The 21,227-nt window shown below is 30.7% G+C and overlaps 2 protein-coding genes and 1 pseudogene across 3 annotated transcripts; 2 read left to right on the top strand and 1 right to left on the bottom strand.

The window, feature by feature from the left end:
* Positions 1-1,703: 1,703 nt before the first annotated feature.
* On the bottom strand, positions 1,704-5,226 carry LOC111288347 (ATP-citrate synthase alpha chain protein 1). 2 transcript variants are annotated; one of them, XM_022879206.2, is made up of 13 exons: positions 5,158-5,226; positions 4,950-5,053; positions 4,430-4,606; positions 4,175-4,336; positions 3,993-4,073; positions 3,696-3,747; positions 3,494-3,608; positions 3,307-3,388; positions 2,908-3,003; positions 2,694-2,795; positions 2,323-2,439; positions 2,123-2,239; positions 1,704-1,975 (listed from the first exon to the last, which is right to left on the bottom strand). In XM_022879206.2, exons 2-13 carry the CDS (start codon positions 5,046-5,048, stop codon positions 1,904-1,906), a joined length of 1,272 nt encoding a protein of 423 aa, XP_022734941.2. In that variant the 5' UTR covers positions 5,049-5,053; positions 5,158-5,226; the 3' UTR covers positions 1,704-1,903. The 2 variants fall into 2 exon arrangements, with proteins under 2 accessions (XP_022734941.2, XP_022734942.2); XM_022879207.2 differs by having other exon boundaries at positions 4,950-5,050.
* Positions 5,227-14,794: 9,568 nt separating this feature from the next.
* On the top strand, positions 14,795-15,541 carry LOC111287493 (ubiquitin-ribosomal protein eS31 fusion protein). Its single transcript, XM_022878097.2, has one exon. It carries the CDS (start codon positions 14,885-14,887, stop codon positions 15,353-15,355), a length of 471 nt encoding a protein of 156 aa, XP_022733832.1. The 5' UTR covers positions 14,795-14,884; the 3' UTR covers positions 15,356-15,541.
* A 2,901-nt stretch (positions 15,542-18,442) lies between these two features.
* Positions 18,443-20,937, top strand: LOC111288996 (axial regulator YABBY 4-like; annotated as a pseudogene).
* The last annotated feature ends 290 nt before the right edge of the window (positions 20,938-21,227 follow it).

Below are 21,227 nucleotides of genomic sequence, written 5' to 3'. Positions count from 1 at the left end.
TTTAAATTAATTAAAAAAATATATTTTGATTTAAAAATATATTAATATTTATTTATAAAATTACATAAATATGCTAGATAAAAAACTAAAACCATCTATACCTATTAAATTCTTGCAAAGATAAAAATGAAAATGAATTTAAAATATTTATTAAATATGAGCATAAATATATATATAATATAAAAAATAAAAAATACAGGTTGAAAATATTTTATTTGTCTTATACCCAATTTATTAATTTTTTTATATCTTTGATTGTGTTATGAAAAACTGGATGATTGTAACGGGATTAAAATTTGAATCGGTATTACTGTACCAAACTTGAGGAAGAAAAAAAATGCTTCATTTTATAAACTTTTGTTCTCCATTTTTTATGTTTTGGCAAAAATTAAATAAAAAAAGTACAAACTAAAAAAAAAAAGCAAAATATCTATCAAATAAATCAACAACCGTGTTGATTTTAGTATCAGCATGACAGGTCTGGCTGGCTACGGGCGTCACTATTACGTGATGCATATGAATGCGCGTCACGATTGCAAAGTTAGGCCTCTTGTAGGCCTAATTTTCCGCACGAAAACTACTGCATTGCTTCCTTGTTTGCGTCACAAAAACCTTTCAAGAAAAATTGGGCCCTGGTTGAAGTTAAAATTGGGCTACAATATGGCCTTGTTAAATTTGGGTTTTGCAGGCATTCATTTTTTTTTAAAAAGAAAAAATATAGGATTCATTCGTATTATTTGAGAATTCTGGATTTATCCTAATAGAGTGTGTGTATATATATATATAAATTTAAAACTGCAGTCATTTTTAGTAGGTTCTAAATACGTAACTCAATGTTTTTATAAAAAATAAAATACTTAACTTAATGTCTATAAAATTGATCAAATTGATAAATATTAAATATTTAACTTGTAAAATTTAAATTCGGTTTTACCATTAATAATCCTCTTTGATGGACGCTTATAAATCCTTACAATCCGCTGAGATTTTCCCGACATGCCTTGACATTTGAATGGATAACCGCCCTTTACCTAAACTAATAAAAAAGCAAAACAAAAAAATGCAACTCAATTATTATGTAAAGGGGAAAATTAAATATAAAATGGAACGAAAATAGAAAAGAGGCAAATTGCATTAGAAAAACCCTAAAATTTTATTCAAAGAAAAGGTCGACACAGAATAATTTAGAAGCAAAGATCAAAACTGATGAGGTATACAAATTCAATATCACTGTATCAGTCCGATTAATTTAAGAGTAAAGATCAAACTCAAATCAAATAAAATCTATTTTTAGTGATAATGTCATAAATTGACTTTGAATTATATTAAAAATGTATAATGTGATATTTAAATTTTAAAAATCTTTAATGTGATATCTATATTATAAATTTAGAGCTAAAAACATTATGAATAAATATCACATTAATTAATAAATTTATAATTTAAATATCATGTTAAAGATTTTTAAATTCAAATCATATCAAACATTTAATTAGTGAAGGATCATTTGTAATATTAACCAATTTTTTTAATGAGAAACCAACTCCGAATTGAATTGGAAAAATTTGGCAAAGATCACTATTGCGGCGGCCTGTCTGGAAAGACCACCTCTATATATATATATATATATATATATAGTGATTAAGATTATGTTGGAACTTGGAAGTAATAACATTAGACAATACTTGGACAGTGATTCGAAGTGGGGAGACAAAGATTGAGCATTTTTAAGCTCTTTATTGCTGACAAATGCCATCTGCCTGAGATCTCATGTTCATTCTCAGCAAACTACAGATGGTTTGTTATTTTGTGAGGTTTCTAGTACAATGAAAATGGAAATCTAATGAACATGTCCCACTAGAAAAGATATAACAATCAGAGATTGAATTCAAGAACCAACAAGTCATGCAGCGGCAGTGATGTACTGGATAGCCTGCTGGCATATACCGGTCATTGTAGCTTCAGGACCATAAACCTATAAGAGAGGCAGTGAAACAAAAGATATAATATCAGCAAAATTTTTTATTTTGGGGAACAATTTTCTACTTTTTTTTCCTTCTTTTATAGAGTAATCATCATTTACATCTCGTGGTTTATAAGTAGTTCTATTCAATATGGATACCTCAATAGGGATGCCAATTTCTTCTCCAAGTGCCCTCATTTTTGCAAGGCCCCTCTGGTAATTTGGACCTCCTCTCCTCACATATATGTACATCCGTGCCGCTTTGAGCTTTGATTCCTGTATAAATTTGCACATCCAATTATTCTTAATAAATAAAGGCGGACACCAAGTAAACCAAACACCAATAGAGTAAAGCTCACCTTCTCCTTCAAGGCTCGAATTATGCCGTTAAATGTAGCACCCACATCAGTAAAGTTAGCTATTCCTCCACCAATTACGAGGGCTCTTTTGCAACCATCAGGGTCTGCAGTTGCACACTGTAGAGGAATAATGAAATTATTTGTACATCCAAAATTAAATACTTAAACCAGTTCAAGGATGCATGGCAGTGAGTGCTGAAAATGTGCTCATAATGCTTATTAATGCACTGCAATTTTGCATCTGGAATTATCCGACAAATGCTTCATAGCATCTTCAACAAAAGTTAGACACAGCATTAGCTGGTCAAGTACAAGACCAAAGTTTCCACTCTAGAAACATTATAATGTGAATTAAGGGCCAGAATTCTTACATCAATTACTACTCTGGCATACTGCAACACTTCCTCTTCATTGGGTGCTCCACTGTATTCTGCGTAGTTTCCAAGCTCAGAAGCAAAGCCAAGATCTCCAACCTGATTGGGCAACAAATTATATGAGTATATTAAAATCATGACCAACAATTCAAAACCACAGGGTTTTAGTCCCTATCCTGAAAACCCTGAATGTGGAAACAAGATAACCGACCGTATCAGCATAGATGACACTTGCACCTCCTCCAGCTACCATTGTCCAAATGCGTCCCTTAGGGTTCAACACTGTAAATTTCAAAGATGCACTTGTCTGCAAGATTTTTTTAAAGTTAATACGATACTTGTGGATGAAGCTACTAAATGAACTGCAACGTAGTTTACACCACTTTTATCGGAGAAGAGTTCTTAGATGGTAAACTGCAGTAAACTAATCTTTAAGAATGAACTGAACATTCAGGTTTTCTTAGAGACCATATATATGATGAGGTGTCTAATAAAATAACTGCCATATCTGCCATATCATATACAGCTCAAGTTTCCCCTGCAACTGGGTAATTAGCAAGTAAAAGAAGATTTTGGATACAAAGCCAACCATCTATTAAATCTAGTGTACCTTCTCATCTAGCCCATGAATATAGCTTTCAGTTGCACTCATTACTCTTCCAAATGGCATTGGAAATTCTATACTACCCCACCTACATAGAAATGAAATTGCATCAGATGAGATGATGTTTATCCCTACTCCATATTACATTGAAATTACAAATAAGGAAAACTACTATATATAAAAGGAGATATACTTCTTGAAGTTCTTGAAAGAAGCAGTGTCATCCAGCTCGCCTCTCATATCCAAAGGATAAGGCTTTCCATCAACCAGTGTGAAAGGGTTCATCTCAAGGAAGGTGAAGTCAAGATCTGACATTTTGAAACTTGAAAAAGTTAATGACAAGTTTCAAATATTAATTGGAATAGTCTTAAATTCAAGACAGATATACGGCATACCTTGAAATAGAGTAAAAATTACTTTGATGAACTCCTCGATTTCTCCTCTGATCTACAATAAAAGAACATACATTTTGTCAAAGATCCAGAGTGGATTTTACTATAGACATATATATTAATTTGCTGATGTATTTGGCAAATCCATCAGATGAAGTTGTCCGTTCAAAGACAAAGGAACGGGATCAAGTTATGGAAAGGAAATCTGATGCCAGAATTTACAGACCTAAAAATACTAGCGAAACTACAATCAAAATGCAGAAACAGCACAGAAAATCATTAATTATTTGGAAAAATTACCTCCAAGGGAAGGGTTGCAACAAGTGGAGCACAAGTTTCTGAGGAGAAAGATGACCCGGTTGGGACAAATATGGTCTTAACCTATACAAAGGATACCTCCATCTTAGCCAAGGGACTGTAAGGTCAGAAAATACAAGAAATAAAGATGAACTGATGAAGAGGATTGGTTTATCTTACAATACCTTATCCCAATTCTCTTCAATTTCAATTCCTCCGCACTCTGAAAAGCTAATGCTGCAACCAAGTCTCTCGGAGACAATGTTAAGGTAGAACTCTTCATTGTGAGGGATGAAAGGTTCAACGATGAACGTTGTAACAGGTCCTTTACATCCGCCCATTTCCACCTATAGGAAACATAAACCGAACCCTTAAACTTATTAATCTCAAATAAAGGCTGTAAAATTGCAAGTAGAAACTGACTAGGAAGTAAAATGAACCTCTTTGCCTAGGCGCTCTTTCACAAAATTAATAACTTGGGCGAAATCTAGATTTAAGCCAACCAAACCACTCTTCCCACGCTTTCCGAACAACATATCAGGTTTAACGACCAGTTTCTGCGACGAAACCCATGGCTCTTTCTCTACTAGCTCATTGAAATCAGTTGACTCCGTCACCTAGAATCAGCAGCACAACCAAACAAATCACTAACACTTCAACACATACAGTAATCGTTAATCAATGACTCAAGGAAGATCAACATCTTAAATTCATGTTCTAATTTCAAACCTTCCTGATCTTGAAAGAATAATTTAAACTACTACTCAGCAAAGCAACCAAGCTTCTAGCTTTACGCTAGATCCGGAAATCTCAAAGCCAGACAGTCGTTTTAATTTTGTTTTAGATTCAGTTCCAAAAATTTTCTCATCAAACAGATAATAATAAAATCAGACTAAGAAAGGGAGATATTGATGCAGTTCGAAATGAATATGGAGATGTTAAAGGAGAAATTGAACTAACTTGAGCAGATTTGATTGGCAATTCTTTGCCGCAAAGCCTCTTGAAATGCTCCTTCAACAATCTCTTGGAATCGTACTCTCTGATCTTCTTGCGTGCCATTTCTTCTTTTTTCTCAGCAAAATTCCAACCAAATCAAAACTTCATAAACAAAAGAAACCTTTTCGATTCAGATCTAAACAAAATCTAATAAAATGTGGAGAAAAAGTACCGTTGAAACACAAGCGAAGTGGAGGCAAGCAGAGGCAGTTGGAGCTACTACTTTAAAACTTCAAAGTGTTTTATTTCACCTCATTTCCGTTTGGTGTATTTATAGTTGCGAATTTGTTTTAGGGAAGCGTTTAGCATTTCATGTTTTATGGAATAAATTTATCAAGCTCATTGGAAACGGACACATGCGGTTACCTAACCGCTCCAGACCCCCAACCTACCTCTCAACTTTTAATAATACAATATTATAAAGGGTATTTTATTTTAAATTCAGATTTAATTTAATTTATTTATGTAATTATTTCAAGATGTGATATTTTTAATATTTTTGAATTTGAATATTTTTAATTTTTAAATTATAATAAAAAATTATATATATTATTGAAGAATTTTCTGGATTTCACAAAAAAAAATTAAAATGTTATTATCTATTGATTTACTTATGAATTTTGCATCTTTTAAAGTTATTTAACTATATTATTTATAATTTTTTACAATAATATAAAATTTCATATTGGGAAACAATATTTATTTAGTATAATAAATCTAAAGAGTGTTTTTAGAACACACGTTAATTAGATCTTTTATCAGATTAATTTAATTTTGATTGATAGATACTTCTACTTTTTTTTTTTGTTATTTGTCTTCGATTTATTATTATAATTATTTTGTTTTATTCTTTCTATTATTTTTTATAAAAATGGTAAAACATCTATCAACAGGGATTTATTAATTATTTGAAATATACTTTAATAAAAGATAGTGACAATCCTTTAATTTTATTTGTAGAATTTAAAATTTTGATGGGAAATGAAAGAAATAATTTTCATATAATAAATTAATTAAACGTGTTGTTAAACTTTATTGGTGGGTGAGAATGAATAGATCTGCAGATTAAAATGCTTAGATCGAGTAAAGATATCAATGTCAACTTTGATTTTTTTGTACTTTGCTTTGTTTGTTTTTAAAGGTGGCGGGTGTTGCCGCCCTAATCCAGCCATAGAACTTAATATTGTTTGAAATAATAATTGCCTATCTTAATTAAGGAAAAAGGATTTAATTTAATACATTCTCGGTATATAAATTATTATATATTATAATATTATCAGTATATTATAAATTATCACATCATTATTTATTTTAATATAATTAAATTTTTAAAAATTAAAATATTTATTTTTAAAAATTTTAAAATTATTAAAAAATAATGTAACAATTTGTAATAGGTTGATAGTGTATAACATTATATATTATCAGTACATTAAATATAAAATCTTTAAAATTTTGTTGTTATTAAAAATTCTACAATTAAAAAATCTCATTGCCAACTATTTTATATTTTTTAATGGTTGACAGTTTATTTTTTATTTTTAAAAAATTTTGAAAATCTTTTTTCGTTGTTTATTATGTATTTAGCTTTTAAAGTTATATAATTTTTTTTATAAAATATTAAATTCTTAATTTTAATAATTAAAATTTAATTTCAGATAATTTTAAATGAAAAAAATAATGAATTATGAACTTAATTAAAGTTTTTCTATAAAGTTGCTACATATATAGTTCGAAATTCTTTATGACATTGATTTTTTTTTTTTTTATCATAGAAACATTCGCACAGTTAACTTTCTTTTTTTTTGATACGGAACTTTGGTTGATTTTAATAATGTAATGTTAATACAGTAAAATGGATTGAATGTTTCAAAATAGTCAAACTTTCAAACAAAATTTTATAGGAAAAATTCGTGAGATAGATACTTGTTTATGTACGCCTACCCCCTGACATTTTTCTAAAAGCTCCAAGTTGAACGGCTATCATTTTTTGACCTTGTTATTAACGTTCAAATAAAGTTTAAGTTGAACTACCACTTTGTTCATATTAAAAACCAACATATATATATTATAATAAATTTAAAATTTAATTCAAATTCATGTAATTAATTTTAAAAAATAATAATTAATAAATTTAAATTTAAATATTAATATTTATAATTTTTTTATTATCCACTTACGATTTCTTAAAATAAATACAGTACACAATCAACGATTGCTTATTACAGAGGAAAAAGTAAAAACAATCGCTTATTCTTAAAGCTCCAATGCTATGTTTGTCTTATGTATTTATTTATTAATAATTGAAAGTTGGAATGATATGAAATTTGATTTGGCATTTAAGCAAGCTTAGAATTGTTGGTCACTTGATTTGAACATTTCATCGGCAGTGTTTCTCCTTCTTGTTTATATATATTTATGCTTTTAAGTTTTGATCAGTTGAGTTAGTTGCAATACCATCCGATACGTTGCCCCAAATTGGCTTTAACTTTTGGGGTCGCTTGAAAGGATCTATCGTTGGTCCTTTTTTCTTGTAACTGCATAAAACTTAAAGATGCCCAATTCCCTAAAGATTTTAGGTTTGGCCAAAATGATAGATCGAGAAACGAAGACGCATTATAATCGCTAAGAAAAATGAAAAGAATGAGAAAAATGTGAGGAAAGAGAAAAAATAAGAAAAAAAAATTAATTTTTGAATGAAGGGTGAAAAATAGATTATGATTTGCATATAATGATTTTGTGTTTTGTAAAATATTAAAAATTTTATGTGACAGTAATTTTTTTTCATCAGACGTGATTAAATCATTATCTAAAAAAATAATTTAATTCTATGATAAAATATTTTATCATTTAGATAAAGTAGTACGTAAATTTAATAATAGTTAATATTATCAATTTAATATATGAATTAAAAAATAATTTAATTCAAATATATAATTATTTTATATTACAAATTTTTTTATTTCAAATTAATATTCATTGTAATAAGTTAAAAAATAATTTGTGTGTTTTTTTAACTTTTTTAAAATTTTACATGTAATATAAATTTTTTGTTTGTTCTTTTGTTATAATTTTAATAAATTAATTTTATTTTCTAATTCAAAATTTTACATAATTTATATTATAAAAATTATTTTATCTGTCAATAATATATATTTTTTAATTTAATAATTTAATTATATTTTATTATAAAGTTACTAATATTTCATAAATTATTGTCTTTAAATAATATTAAAACCATTAATTTGTACAACTACTATAATATGCATAATTGTTTGATTCTTTCAAATAAAATAATATTTTATTTTTATTAATATTAAAAATAATGATATTTAATTCTTATAAATTAATAATTATTAATGAAATAAAATGATTTTAAATTATAAGTAATAATATTACTTCAGTAATAAGATCACTTTAGTTATTAAATTACTATGATAATATTGAAAATGATATCAAAATTTATCTAAATAAAATTATAAATAAAATTGTCAATTTAAATTGAATAAATGTTTTCTTTCATATTCAAAAGGATTGAATTTAAAGGAAAAAAGTGTAAATTCATTCATTTTTCATCACTTATCTTGTTTCTTTTTTACCAAACGAATAAATAGATAAAAAAAATTTTCCTTCTTTTTCTCTTTTTCTTTTTTTTTTTTTTTTGCTAAACACAGCATTTGTATTAGTGTTAGTAAAAAAAAAAAATAAAGAAAGCAAATTAATTAATGCAAGTCAAAATTGCCGATCCAAATCAAAATAGTGAAAAGTACTATTTGATTTAATTAAAGATTTTGCTAACAAATCATTTTGTATTGGTTTAAGATGAGCAAAACCAAAGGCTGAAAACAATCCTTTTTTATTTTTTTCTTTTTTATTTAAAAAAAAAAAAAGGATTTAGAAACTCACCAACCTACCCCGGGTCGAAGTATGAAGATAAGAGTGGTATTGTTTGACACATGAATACGACACAACTAAATATCTCCCAGTCAACACAGCACAGCGCCATGCTTTCTGCTTGACTTGGTTTTCCAAGTTGCCTGCTAAGCATTTTTCAAAGAAACAGAATCAAATTCCACACTTGATTTCCACGGAGCCATAAATATAAATTTTCAATGGAGGAAATCAAATCAATTTTTTTTAATTATTAATCGTGACTTGAAAATGAGACTTTTGGACAAGTTACAAGTGCTTCTGTTTTGTTACAAACCCTTTGAAAAACATGGCACATTTTAAGTCTTTGCTTTGATAATTTGTAGTGTTTCACTTCAGATTTTTTTTTATTTTTTTGGTTTCACAAGCTGCCTGTGTTGACATTTAGGTAGCGTTTGGTACTTATCATCAATTAAATTGTAGAGAATGTGATTGTAGGAAATTAAAATGCTGAGAAGATGATATTGCGGCGTTTAATATATATGGCAAAGTGCTGATTAAAATGCAAAAAAAGGAGCATTACAGTGTTTGGTAAATTACCATAGGGAATATAGTGTAAAATTTTCCAAATTACCTTTATGTATCAAAACAAATTATTTATCCAAAATAACAATTTTGATAATAATATTTGCATTTAAATGAGAATTCCATACTTTTAATAAATTTATATTCACCATCATTGCAATTTGGAATATTCTTTCATTGTGTGAACTAATAACATGAAAAGATTAAGATAGTTTAGATAGCATTAACGAAATTAAACAAAGAGATAGCATTACATAAAGGTAAACAAAGGTTCAAACCTTATCAAATAAAAATATACATAACTTCCTACTATAGCTAAATTATTTTTCATAATCTACACAAATTATGGTCAAAATAATATCAAAACAAAATGCAATTATTAAGTGGCACTAATAAAAATTGGAATATTGATTTTGAATAACTTCTTCACTTTGATCATTTAATTATCTCTTGCGGTGGCTAACATTCTCAACAATTGGTATTTCTCTACTATCATAATAATTTATTTTCTAAAATTGTATAAAAGCTTGTTAAGCCTGAACTGTATTAGGAAATGATTCATGGATAGTTCTTCTAAAATCATGAACTTATATTAATTTTTTGGCCGAGTTTTATAAATTTTTGGTTTATATTCAACGTGCACTATGTACGTCTTTGCCATATATAATAAAAGCAATAATATGAACTTTGTAATGAAATTTGATAAATAAATCTAAATTGTTTGAAATATGCTAGTGATTTTACCATTGATTTGGCTTTCAAGTATGTTCAATTATTTTTTCTTTGGAGATCAGTATGAGCATAACAATCAAACTGAAAAACAGGGGAACATGATAGAAAAGGCAAAAAACACCAAGCAAGAAATCAAAACAAAGTTTATTACACATTCAAACTTAATATAAGAAAAAATTGACACAGTAATCAACAAAGACACAACAAGTGATATAACATGCATGAAACAATCAATATAGTAAGGAGACAAACGGGCTATGCACATCAACTTAATTTCATTTACTAAATAATTTAAAACAAAAAAAAAAAAGCAGCAAAAAATAGATCAACAAACCTAAGTTTATTTTTGGAGTTTAGGGGTTTCTGGCTTTTGAAATCTAGAGTTTATTTCTGTTCTAGGTATTATGATTGGTTTATGGTTTTTGAGTTTTTCAAGTAACAATCAACACACTCAAGCTTTAAATCTACATATCCAAGCTTTCAATCAATAGATCCAAACTACAAATAATAGAACCAAGCTTAATAGATCGACAACAACAACATCCTAAACCTTAAACAAAAAAAAAAAAAAAATGAAAGACCTACAAATCTCGCTGAAAGACTAGAAGTTGAGGCCACAGCAACAAGTAAACCTTAGCAATGGGAGTGGAGGCCCACCAATAGAAGAGTAGAGGAGAGTAAAACTGAAACAAGCAGGAAAGGAGAGTAGATTGCAATGGAGAAGAAAGGAAGAGGGCAAAGTGGTCGAAAGAAATTTTCTAACTTTGCCAAGTAATTGCAAAGTTATTTTGCATAGGTTTTTGGCTGCAATCAAATTGCATCTCCAACAGCAATCTCATTGTAAATGTAATCTTCCGTTGCATTGGTTCCCAAACACTATAATGTGATTGCATCCAATTAAATTGCAGGGAATGTGATCTACTTCCTTGATACCAAACACCATATTAAGATTATATTCCCCATTGAAGGGAAGAACATATATCTCATGTAGCAATGTCTCCGTATGGATAACAACAAAGTTATTAGGGAAGAGTTAAAGAACCTCCAATAACTTTTATCAAGGAAAAGGATTTACTTCAGATGAAAGAATTCTAACCCCAGGATATATTTTATTAATGACATGTAAATTGCACACTCTAGGATGTTTAAATTTCTAAATATATTATGCAAGTCTAATATGGAGCTTATTTATGTTAATTCATGTAATCACTTTATTAAATGGCATCCAACTGATTTAAAATTTAAATTTCAATACTTATAATTAGAAGTATTCATGAGTCAGATTAAATCAGATTCATGCTGATGTCATACTTGGTGATAATAGTTTATATGCTTTGTCCAAGCTCGTACTGACATGAAGTTTTAGACTTCAAAAATTTTTTAAATTCGGTCCAAATTAAAAATTTTTTTTCAAATACATCTATTAAACTTAATTTATATAATAAAAATTAAAAAAAAAGTGGTTAAATTAAGTTTAATGGGATTTTTTTTAATTCACATATATCAAAATTAAAATTAAAAATTATATAAAAATAAAAATTAAGTTTAATAAAATATATAATTTTTAATTTTAATTTATATATACATGAATTAATTTATATATAATTCATATTATATAAAAAAAAAATTTTATATATGTTTGAATTTGAGTTGGGTTGGATTGGACTCATGCTTTTAATTTTTCACCTAAGACTTGATCCCACCCAAAATTTAAATCGGTCTAAAAATTGTGTCCAAGCTGTTTAATAAGTTTTAATTTTTTATTTAAATCATTTTAAAATTTGAGCAAAATTTCAAGTTTGGATAGATAATCCGACTCTTGAACAGGTCTACCTAAAACTATTTCTCTTATCTTTAAGTTGCACCAAAAAGTAAATATACTGTGCAAGTTGAACCAACAATCTTGGATGTTTAAATTAAAAATCTTCTATATTTACCATGTCAGACAAGAGTCTCTAGACAATTACAAATTCAATCATATATTGATATTCCACTTTCAAGAATAATTAGTCACCACCAAAATGAGAAGACACAAGATTTTAATAATCTTCCTGCTACCTGATAGCATGTAGTAACGGCTGGTGTTAACCCCGATCTCAACACCAGCAATCTCTCTTCTTACCTCAGGTTTCGATGAGAATCGTGGAATGACCTTGATAAAGAAAAGCCCTTGAGTTTAATTATTAAAGCAAAGATGCAATGCATTGGCAGTGCATCAGTCCTAATCCCATGTACCTGTTCAGTCCAAGATATCAACAGAAATGGTAAACATGTTAGCAGGAAATAACTAGTGCCAGTTAACTTCGATACTGAGAAAATCATCATAAGTTACTGACAGGAAATAGCAAAAAAATAAATATACAGTTGCTGCCATCCTTCCAATTACACCATTGACTGATATAAACAGCACAAGGAAGTCTAAATAACTTCAGGATGAGACAAAGTTATTACCCATCTATTTCATTCTATTCAGATACATACAACTTGGTAAATGCAATAACTTTGGGTTGACACAAGAAGCACACGCCTCAAATAAAGTCTTTCAGAGATGCCCCATTTGGGCCAGAGCCCCCAATTTGTCACTGGATCCATTACTCCTAAGAACCCAACAACTTCAGAAACCAACTGAAGCCTACTAAATCTTTGTGAAATACCAAAAAACCCAATTTCTAAATCAAAGTAAATTCCATTCGAAGAATTGCCACTTCAAATGGTTTCTTAAATGCATAAAAGAAAAAAAAAGATTATGTATGTATATGCTTCATACCAAAACATAACCATAGTGATATTTAGAAAAAGATTAAATGTGTACCATAAGAGAATATGAGGATGACAAGTCAGGAAATGGGTATGGCCACCTGTGCCATAATATGAGAATAAAGCCTTTCACCTAAAAAAACAAAATAAAAAAAGGGAAAAAGTATAGAATAAACTAATATTTTAACTAGTAGAAAACACTGTAAAACATAAATATGGCTTTAGCAAAGGTTAACACAAGCATGGATGATCTATCGGAAAACAAGTTTAGACGTCCATAAAACAAAATATACAAGTCGAAACAAAGGGAACCGCTGCAAGGAAAAAGGTAAAATTAGCTTAGTAATTGATTGGAAGATATTGGAAATGAAGTGCCATGGGGACTGTTAAAAATTGTAAACTTACCATGCAATTCAAAATTGTGTCACCAAGTAGGAAAACAGCATTGATTGAATGCATACAGACAATCAGCTGCAGTTGAAAGTGCGGACCTAAATCCCAAATAAAAGATGCCATGTAAATAACAGGAGCAATTCAACTCTTCCGACATGAGAAGCTAAACGGCAACCGGTGAAAACACAGCAATGTCTTTGAAAGGTGTCCATATTCATGGAAACGCTCAAAGATTAGAAAATAAAAAAAAAAATTTTTGAAAGAAAAATTTGTTTGGACACTATTTTCCTTGACAGAGTAGTTCTTAAGTGTACTTTGTAAACTTTGAAATGGAAGAACTATCAACGCTTTAGATAATACGGTAATAGATTTGCAAGCGGAAAACGATTGTTTAGTCACATATATTGAAAATAATATATTTAATAGTATTAGTAATAATATAATTATATATGTATTTAGTGGACAAATTGTAATAACATGGTAATATATTATGAGTTAGTATTTGATTTGGTATAATGTTATTAATTTCATAAACGGTGTTAAGAGATTGATGTATATCTCATTTATTTTTTTAATTAAATTTTATTTTTTAAATAAATAAATTATTAAATATATTAACAATGTAATTTTTTAATTTTACAAACAAAATTAATAAGATGACATATACTTTTTAAAATATATTTACAATAATAAAAAATTAATTATAATAATAGGACATATATGATCTTATTAATTTTGCTTGTGAAATTAAAAAGCTCAACCGGTAATACATTAAATAATATCTCTTGTAAGTATACCTCTTTTAAATTTAGTTGTGGAATCTAAAAGCTCTAAAGACACAGTGAATAAAATAATTTTTCATATAATATTAAAAAAATTTCTTTATAAATTTTTTATATTATAAACTGCTTCTCATAAAAAATTTGAATCCATCATGGATAAAAATTTTAACTTGAAAGTATCATGGAAGCAATTATCTCTAAATTTATATCCAAGTATTGTATGGAGAGAAAAATTTTTTTTTACTCATTTATTAATATAATAATTTAAGCCACAGATCTCTTTGTGTAAAAAAAAAAAAAAAATCAAATGAAAACAAAGAGTATTGAACAATATTGATATTAAAAATAAATAATGATAAGAAAAATAACTAAGGCACATATTCATGCATTTACCACTTTATAATTGTTGGTTTTTTTTTTCTTTTTTTTTTTTTTTCAATGTGATCAAAAGGCAATAACAAAGCGAAAAGTAATAAGAAAAAAGGTCGGAGAAAGACCTTGATATAAACAATCGAAACTTTTTTACGAGGAAATATTTTGGTTGTAGAAAAAGATTTAATGAACTAAGAAAAAAGGGGCAAAAAAAAAAAAAGATGAAAATTGAAATTGTAAAACATCTGACGGGTTCCGCACCCGCAACAGCATCACGACGCGTGAACTTGCACAACACCGCCTTTACATAAAACCTAACCCTAGCAATAAAATCCCAATATAAATTTTCCCCTCTTCACGTCAGTCCCCAACCCCTCTTCCCGGCCGCGCCACCCAAAGGCTGCAACCATGCAGATCTTCGTGAAAACCCTAACGGGTAAGACCATAACCTTGGAGGTCGAATCCTCCGACACCATCGACAATGTGAAGGCCAAGATCCAAGACAAGGAAGGCATCCCACCGGACCAGCAACGCCTCATCTTCGCCGGGAAGCAGCTCGAAGACGGCCGAACACTAGCGGACTACAATATCCAAAAGGAATCCACCCTCCATCTGGTCCTCCGCCTCCGCGGAGGCGCCAAGAAGAGAAAGAAGAAGACTTATACGAAGCCCAAGAAGATCAAGCACAAGAAGAAGAAGGTGAAGCTCGCTGTGCTCCAGTTTTATAAGGTGGATGATTCTGGAAAAGTGCAGAGACTGAGGAAAGAGTGCCCTAATGCGGAGTGTGGAGCTGGCACGTTTATGGCTAATCATTTTGACAGACATTACTGTGGCAAGTGCGGCTTGACTTATGTTTACCAGAAGGCTGGTGGTGATTAGCTTTTTCTCTGGGATTTTCTTGTAATTGTTACGAGATTTTACATTTGATGTTTTGGTTTTAGTTTTAATAGTACTTTTTGTTTAATTTAGTTCCTTGAAACGGATGGTAATGGTTGGAAATTTGAATTTTTAGATGCTTGATTAGATATTGATATATGTCAATTTTCTGTTAATGTGGTTCCTTCATCTTGTTTCTTTGATTATTCTTCTAATTCTTTGTGTGTTTGGAATGGTGATTGTAACGATTTCTTTGGTTAACTTTTAAATGTTTGGTTTATATTTGATATGACATAGAAAGTAGTTTATATGATGATGATGATATTCTATGATCCAATCGAATATTGGGGATAGTGAATTGGAGCAGTTGAAGTTATTTGCATTTCTCAATCTTAATTGAAAAAACAAGAATACTAGTCCAATAGCTGCTTGCGGAAATGACTTTGTCCTGCATGAGCCTCTGCATTTGGGATCTGGCTATGAGCTCAAGTTAATTACTTTCGAAGAAAATGAAATTCTTTTGTTGCTTCTTTGCTTGTCTAGGAAGTAGGAACTGCTGTCATTCTCTGTATTTCGTTTTAAATCATGACAGGAAGAACTTTGGCTGGCCAATTAAAGGATGTTATGTCAAATGTGTTCTGATCATACTAACTTCCCATCCATGTTATTATATGAAGATTTTTTGGTAGAATATGGATGTTTCCAGGCATAGTTTTTCTTTAATCATAGCCTGATCATAATGCCAGATTTCTTTAATCTGACACAGGTTTTAGTTTTAATGTTTCTTTCCATGTATACTTGTGTATCATTCATGTTTGTGTGACTACTTGTGGACAATGATTTGCTTATCAAGTTGCTGTAGTTTTTGAAGGAATGTCTGTGTCTAAATATGCAAATGTTTTCCTAGTTGTGCCTAAGTAGTCGTAGATCAGGGTGTCCGTAGCTTGTAAGAGTTCGACAAAATGTTCCAAGTCTAGAAAAATCACCTTCTAAAATAGTTGGTACTACTATTGGATGATGACCTATTTTGAAACTGGAAACATGGTGTTAATATGCAGCTATCTCTTTATGAGAGAGACATTACAAATATTGGTTGTGGTTTGCTTCTGAGTTGCTGATGAATTTTTCTAGAGATTTACAAGCTAAGTTATTTTTCATCTGCTGAATGATCAATGAAGTTGGCTATTTTCAAGTAAAAAGGATCCCTGTCTTGAGATTGCATCCAAATTGAGCCTAAATATTCTAGTTTGGCCATGTAAGCATCTCTGATGAACTTGTGGGCTTGGTGTCATTGTGGCTGTTTGTGTTGACATCTCACCTGCGCTGATGCTAAACGTTTGTTGAATCTATTCTGTGCTATTAAAATGCTCAAACTTTTAATATCATCATCCCTCTCGAGGTGGAGAGCATGGGAAAGATGTTACCTGGGTTACAGTGCCTTTCACTTGTGATGAAAATAAAATGGTGGTGAAATGTTTCCTTAACTAATGATCAGTCTTGGCCTCAGGAGTCTGGACAAATGGTTTTGGAGAAAATTTTCTAGTGATTATAAGTTCGGTGACAAAATCTGGAATCGATATTTGGCTTGGCTAGGCATTGACGTAGGTATCTATGTCGATGATTTAAAATATTTCCTTCATTTGTCACCTTGGCAAGGTAAAAATGCCTGATTAGAGATCCCCTGGTTAAGGCAAAAACAAATAAGACTTACTTGGACAATTACTAGGTAAAAAAGAAAAGAAAAATACACATGCAATGACAAAAATAACACAATCGTTCCATCTATATATTTATCCAACAATAACTTCCTGATGCTTGTTGATTCCTACCAAACAATCATTGGTAATTTCTTCCGATCATAAATTTGGATGTTTATCCTAACTGTACCTTCATGTTCATGGTAAGAACTGTTCCCTCAATGAGTCAATGTGAGTTTTACCATATTTCAAAATCTTGTTTTGCATTATTAGTTCATTCAGCTGTCTCAAATATTGTTTTGTGGGAACATCGCGTGCTAGCAAATGGGGTGAGACAGTCAACAACAGAGTGAAGTGAAAGTAAGGAAGGAGGGGTGAAATGGGAATGTAAATTGGAAAATGGGTGAGTAAACGTTAGCATTAAGAATGATGCTAGTGCTACCAGCAAAATAGTTAAAAAGGGTTGCTATGTAACGGGAACAAAGACAGCAGGGAAAGTTGAAGTAAGGCATTGCTCATTGTCGATCAAACTTACCCTCTTTGAGGAAAGGCAAATCCTGAGATGCCTATTTTCCTTCTCCATACACTCTTCTAGAAACTTCCTCTACACCCAAAAATGGTAAAACTCTTTTGCTTTCAGTTTCGTGGGGAGGAATTGAGGGCTCAAACAGACAGAAGACTAAATAATACAGAAAACAACACATGAAACCAACAAGCTCGAAGCCTCTTTTACTAACTGGCTATAGAACTTCGAACCTTTGGGCAAACATCAATATCACTTGACTCATATCATGGAATTTAGTGGGCTTGTAGTTCAAATTTCAATACTTACAATCACTTTTTTATTTTCAGTCTACTATCTCCATTTTATAATGAAAAATACCACACTAACTTGAAGTTCACTATTGTTTCTAGCAATTTAATTAAAGTGTGAATGACAACGTTGACAAGCTGGCTAGGAGTACTGTCAGGAAATGAATTGGCAAGAAAGTGAATTTTCTTCATTTTTTTTTCTTTAACCTTTCTTTTAATTTCTGAGAAGAGAGAGAACAGGGGGGGGGGGGGGGAGGGGGGGAATAGGTTTTGGAAAAAATTGCTCATACATAGTTTCATAATGAAAGTAGTAGGTGTTGCCGTATTGGCAATAAGGATCTGCCATATACGTTTGATATATCATTCATTGTTCCATGAATCAAAGTACTTTTTTTTTGGTTAAAACCAATAATTACAGCATAGTGTTTAAGGAATTAGTTGTTTAAGATATCAATAAAAGGAAGGTAATCACTGTAATTAGTGTATTGTACAAGCTATAAATCCCACCTCCCTCGAAGCAGAAACACACACACACACAAAAATTATATATATATATATATCATCCTTATTGTAATCACCCAAAACCTTCTCTCTTTCCTTCACTTTCTCAAACACAAAATCTCAGAAACAGACGACCCAACAAAAAGAAGTGTCAACACTGAATCATCTCTTTGATCTCTCTGAGCAAATTTGCTATGTGCAATGTGGTTTCTGCACTACCATTTTACTGGTAACACATTCTATATAAGTTTTTCCCTCTATATATGTATGTTAAAGTCTCTGCACTCTGCTCATGTAATTAGCCTTTCAAGAGTGCAGGTAAGTGTCCCATGTAGCAGCTTGTCCATGGTGGTGACAGTGAGATGAGGGCACTGCACAAGCCTTCTCTTAGACAATCTGATGAACGCCTCATTTGTCCCACTCCAGCTCCTAGCTTCCCTTGGTCGTGATAATGAGGTGTAAGTATATGCTTCGCAGGGTTTTTGGCAATTAGGTTCCCCATTGCTATCAGCAGCTAAGTTGACTTAATTTCTTTTGTTGTACTATTACTTCATCAAATTGCAAACCTAGAAATTTTGTCTTTATACACTTAAAAACTTGCTAAATAATATAATTTATATCGATAAGTTGTGTCTTTGGTATACTTAGTATGCTCTAGTTAATCATATGATCATTTAATTAGATGATTATCAATACCATTAAAAGTTTGTATATGCTTTCTCTCAAGCAGCCAAAAGAAGGAGAGCTTTCCGAAGAAGTGGCTGCCCCTAGGAAAACCTCAGACAGGCGCAGCCCACCACTGATGACCTCTTCCGACAATGAAGAAGAAGAAGATATAGTCCTTGTGAATCATTCTAATACTAGTTTAGTCAAATTTTACAGCCCCATCCGTTAGCTTATAATCTCTTCATCAAGTAATAAGAATCCATCTCTATTTATGAAAAAAAAACAGGTTTTTTGACTTAATTAGGACAATATTACCATATATAGATTCATTGTTGGTGGCAGAGAAGAGATTAGGAGACTAAAAGCTCAAAATCCCATCATTCCACAGAAAGAAGCCTTCAGCACTGCTGCAAAAAATCTAAGGTCTAGAACTAAAAGGGATCAACAAGACAAACCAATTCTTTCCTGGACATATAGGGATGTCATCTGATTCCTGATACATGTTCTAGTATTTCAGTGGGCCCACTTTCCTCCCATGCACAAAAAAGGAGAGGAAGGCCTACAGGATGATGGAGAGGCATCACGGAACTCAGATGCTACAGATCAGGTTAGCTTTCTCTCTGATACCTATTCGTTTCTACTAAAGAATATTTCTGATATATAATTTTATTAATTATTAAACACAAACCAGTAAACTTCAAGCTCATTCAGCGTCAAAACTGTGGTAGAGCCGCAGAGGGAGGCTAATCAATTCCAATAGGAATATAGTAGTAGCTATAAATTTGGTTGAACTACCAATAGAGCAAGAGAAGTACTCGTTAATTATGAATGTATGTCACTATAGGACAAGTTCGAAAGATGCAATTCCTTATTTTATTCAACTTTATGACATTGTTCATTCATGGCGCAGCAATTATCTGTGAATTGATCACCACGTACTGGATATATAATTAGATTTCATCGTGACCATTGACAACAACCCTTCACTCTAATCATATCTGATTCAAACCATGCATCCATTTAAAAATATCTAAGGATAGAAGGGCTAAAATGTGAGTTCCCAGGGTACTATAGGAGGTATAAGTTATCATTAATTACACTGCGTTGATTAGTAAATTCATGGATGTGTTCATGCATGCTCTTGCATGTGGCTCTGCAGCCTTTGCACGCATATGCTTCTTCCATATTGCTGCAGCCTGGACAGGTACCTTCTTTTCATTCTGTGGGAGAAAGTAATTAACAAGGCTACAAGCAAGGGAAGAGTACCACTAATTATAAACGGTTCATTACTCAAAGGCCCCCCATTTCTAAGGAGATAAAAAGGATTGGCCTCACTTTACAATGCTCAGAGCACATAATCCTGGAGCTGACATTAGGAGAACTGAGAGTCGTGAGAGTGATAATTGGATTTTATCCTATTAAATTAATTTCACGAAATGCAAAGCTAGTCATTTTCTTGCAGTTCAACGCTTCAACTACTACATGTCCAAAATTTAATAAGTTAGCCTTTTGGGGGGCACTTGAACACACTGTTAAGACTTCTTTAGCTACACTGAGTTTGCGGTAATTGATGGCACATAAAAGGGTGCACGACTTTCTGTTGTGACAAATTTCAGGTTCACATAGAAGTCAATGGTTTCCATGAAAGCATAGCCGCAAGGAATTCCATAAGGACCAAGTACTCCCTTTGAATGAAGAAGAAAGCCCTAATTTTAATACTACAAAATTTCTTCTACTACTACTACAACTTCTTTAGGGTTAAGTGATACTATTTATAGCTAGGTTTCAAAGTCATTTACCTTATTTGCGGGAGACGCTCTTTCGGAATGAGGCCTTAACTGCGAGCTGCATATGCTGACCCAAACAAACTTCAGTTTACAACTGGTATTTTATTAGCAAGATAGCTCTTTTCTCTATAATTTAGACAGGCCATTGGGGTAAAGTGCATTTGTAGTCTCAATCCTTTCATTTGAGTTTTATTTTAAATCCTAAATTTTTAAATTGTTTTATGATTGTCAAAAACCTTTAAAAATGGTGTCAATAAGGTCCTCTAATCAAATTTTACAAAAAAATTACAAGTTAAGATAATAGATCCAGAAATATTATTCTACCATATTAAATTTTATTTATTAAAAAATAAATAAAATTTTTAAAAATGAAATAGAACTATCATTTTGTCCTTAAATTTAAAAATTCAA

This window comes from Durio zibethinus, chromosome 4, assembly GCF_047325235.1.
Source record: "Durio zibethinus cultivar Kanyao isolate XHJ-2024 chromosome 4, ASM4732523v1, whole genome shotgun sequence".
Classification (NCBI taxonomy): domain Eukaryota; kingdom Viridiplantae; phylum Streptophyta; class Magnoliopsida; order Malvales; family Malvaceae; genus Durio; species Durio zibethinus.
This window is presented reverse-complemented; position numbering and strand designations above follow the sequence as displayed.

Excerpts from the sequence above, each read along its gene's own strand:
- LOC111287493 (XM_022878097.2), top strand. The coding sequence starts at position 14,885 with ATGCAGATCTTCGTGAAAACCCTAACGGGTAAGACCATAACCTTGGAG.
- LOC111288347 (XM_022879206.2), bottom strand. The coding sequence starts at position 5,048 with ATGGCACGCAAGAAGATCAGAGAGTACGATTCCAAGAGATTGTTGAAG. Across the intron at positions 3,609-3,695 it reads AATTTTTACTCTATTTCAAG|ATCTTGACTTCACCTTCCTT; the intron begins GTATGCCGTATA and ends TCAAAATGTCAG. Across the intron at positions 1,976-2,122 it reads AAATTGGCATCCCTATTGAG|GTTTATGGTCCTGAAGCTAC; the intron begins GTATCCATATTG and ends CCTCTCTTATAG.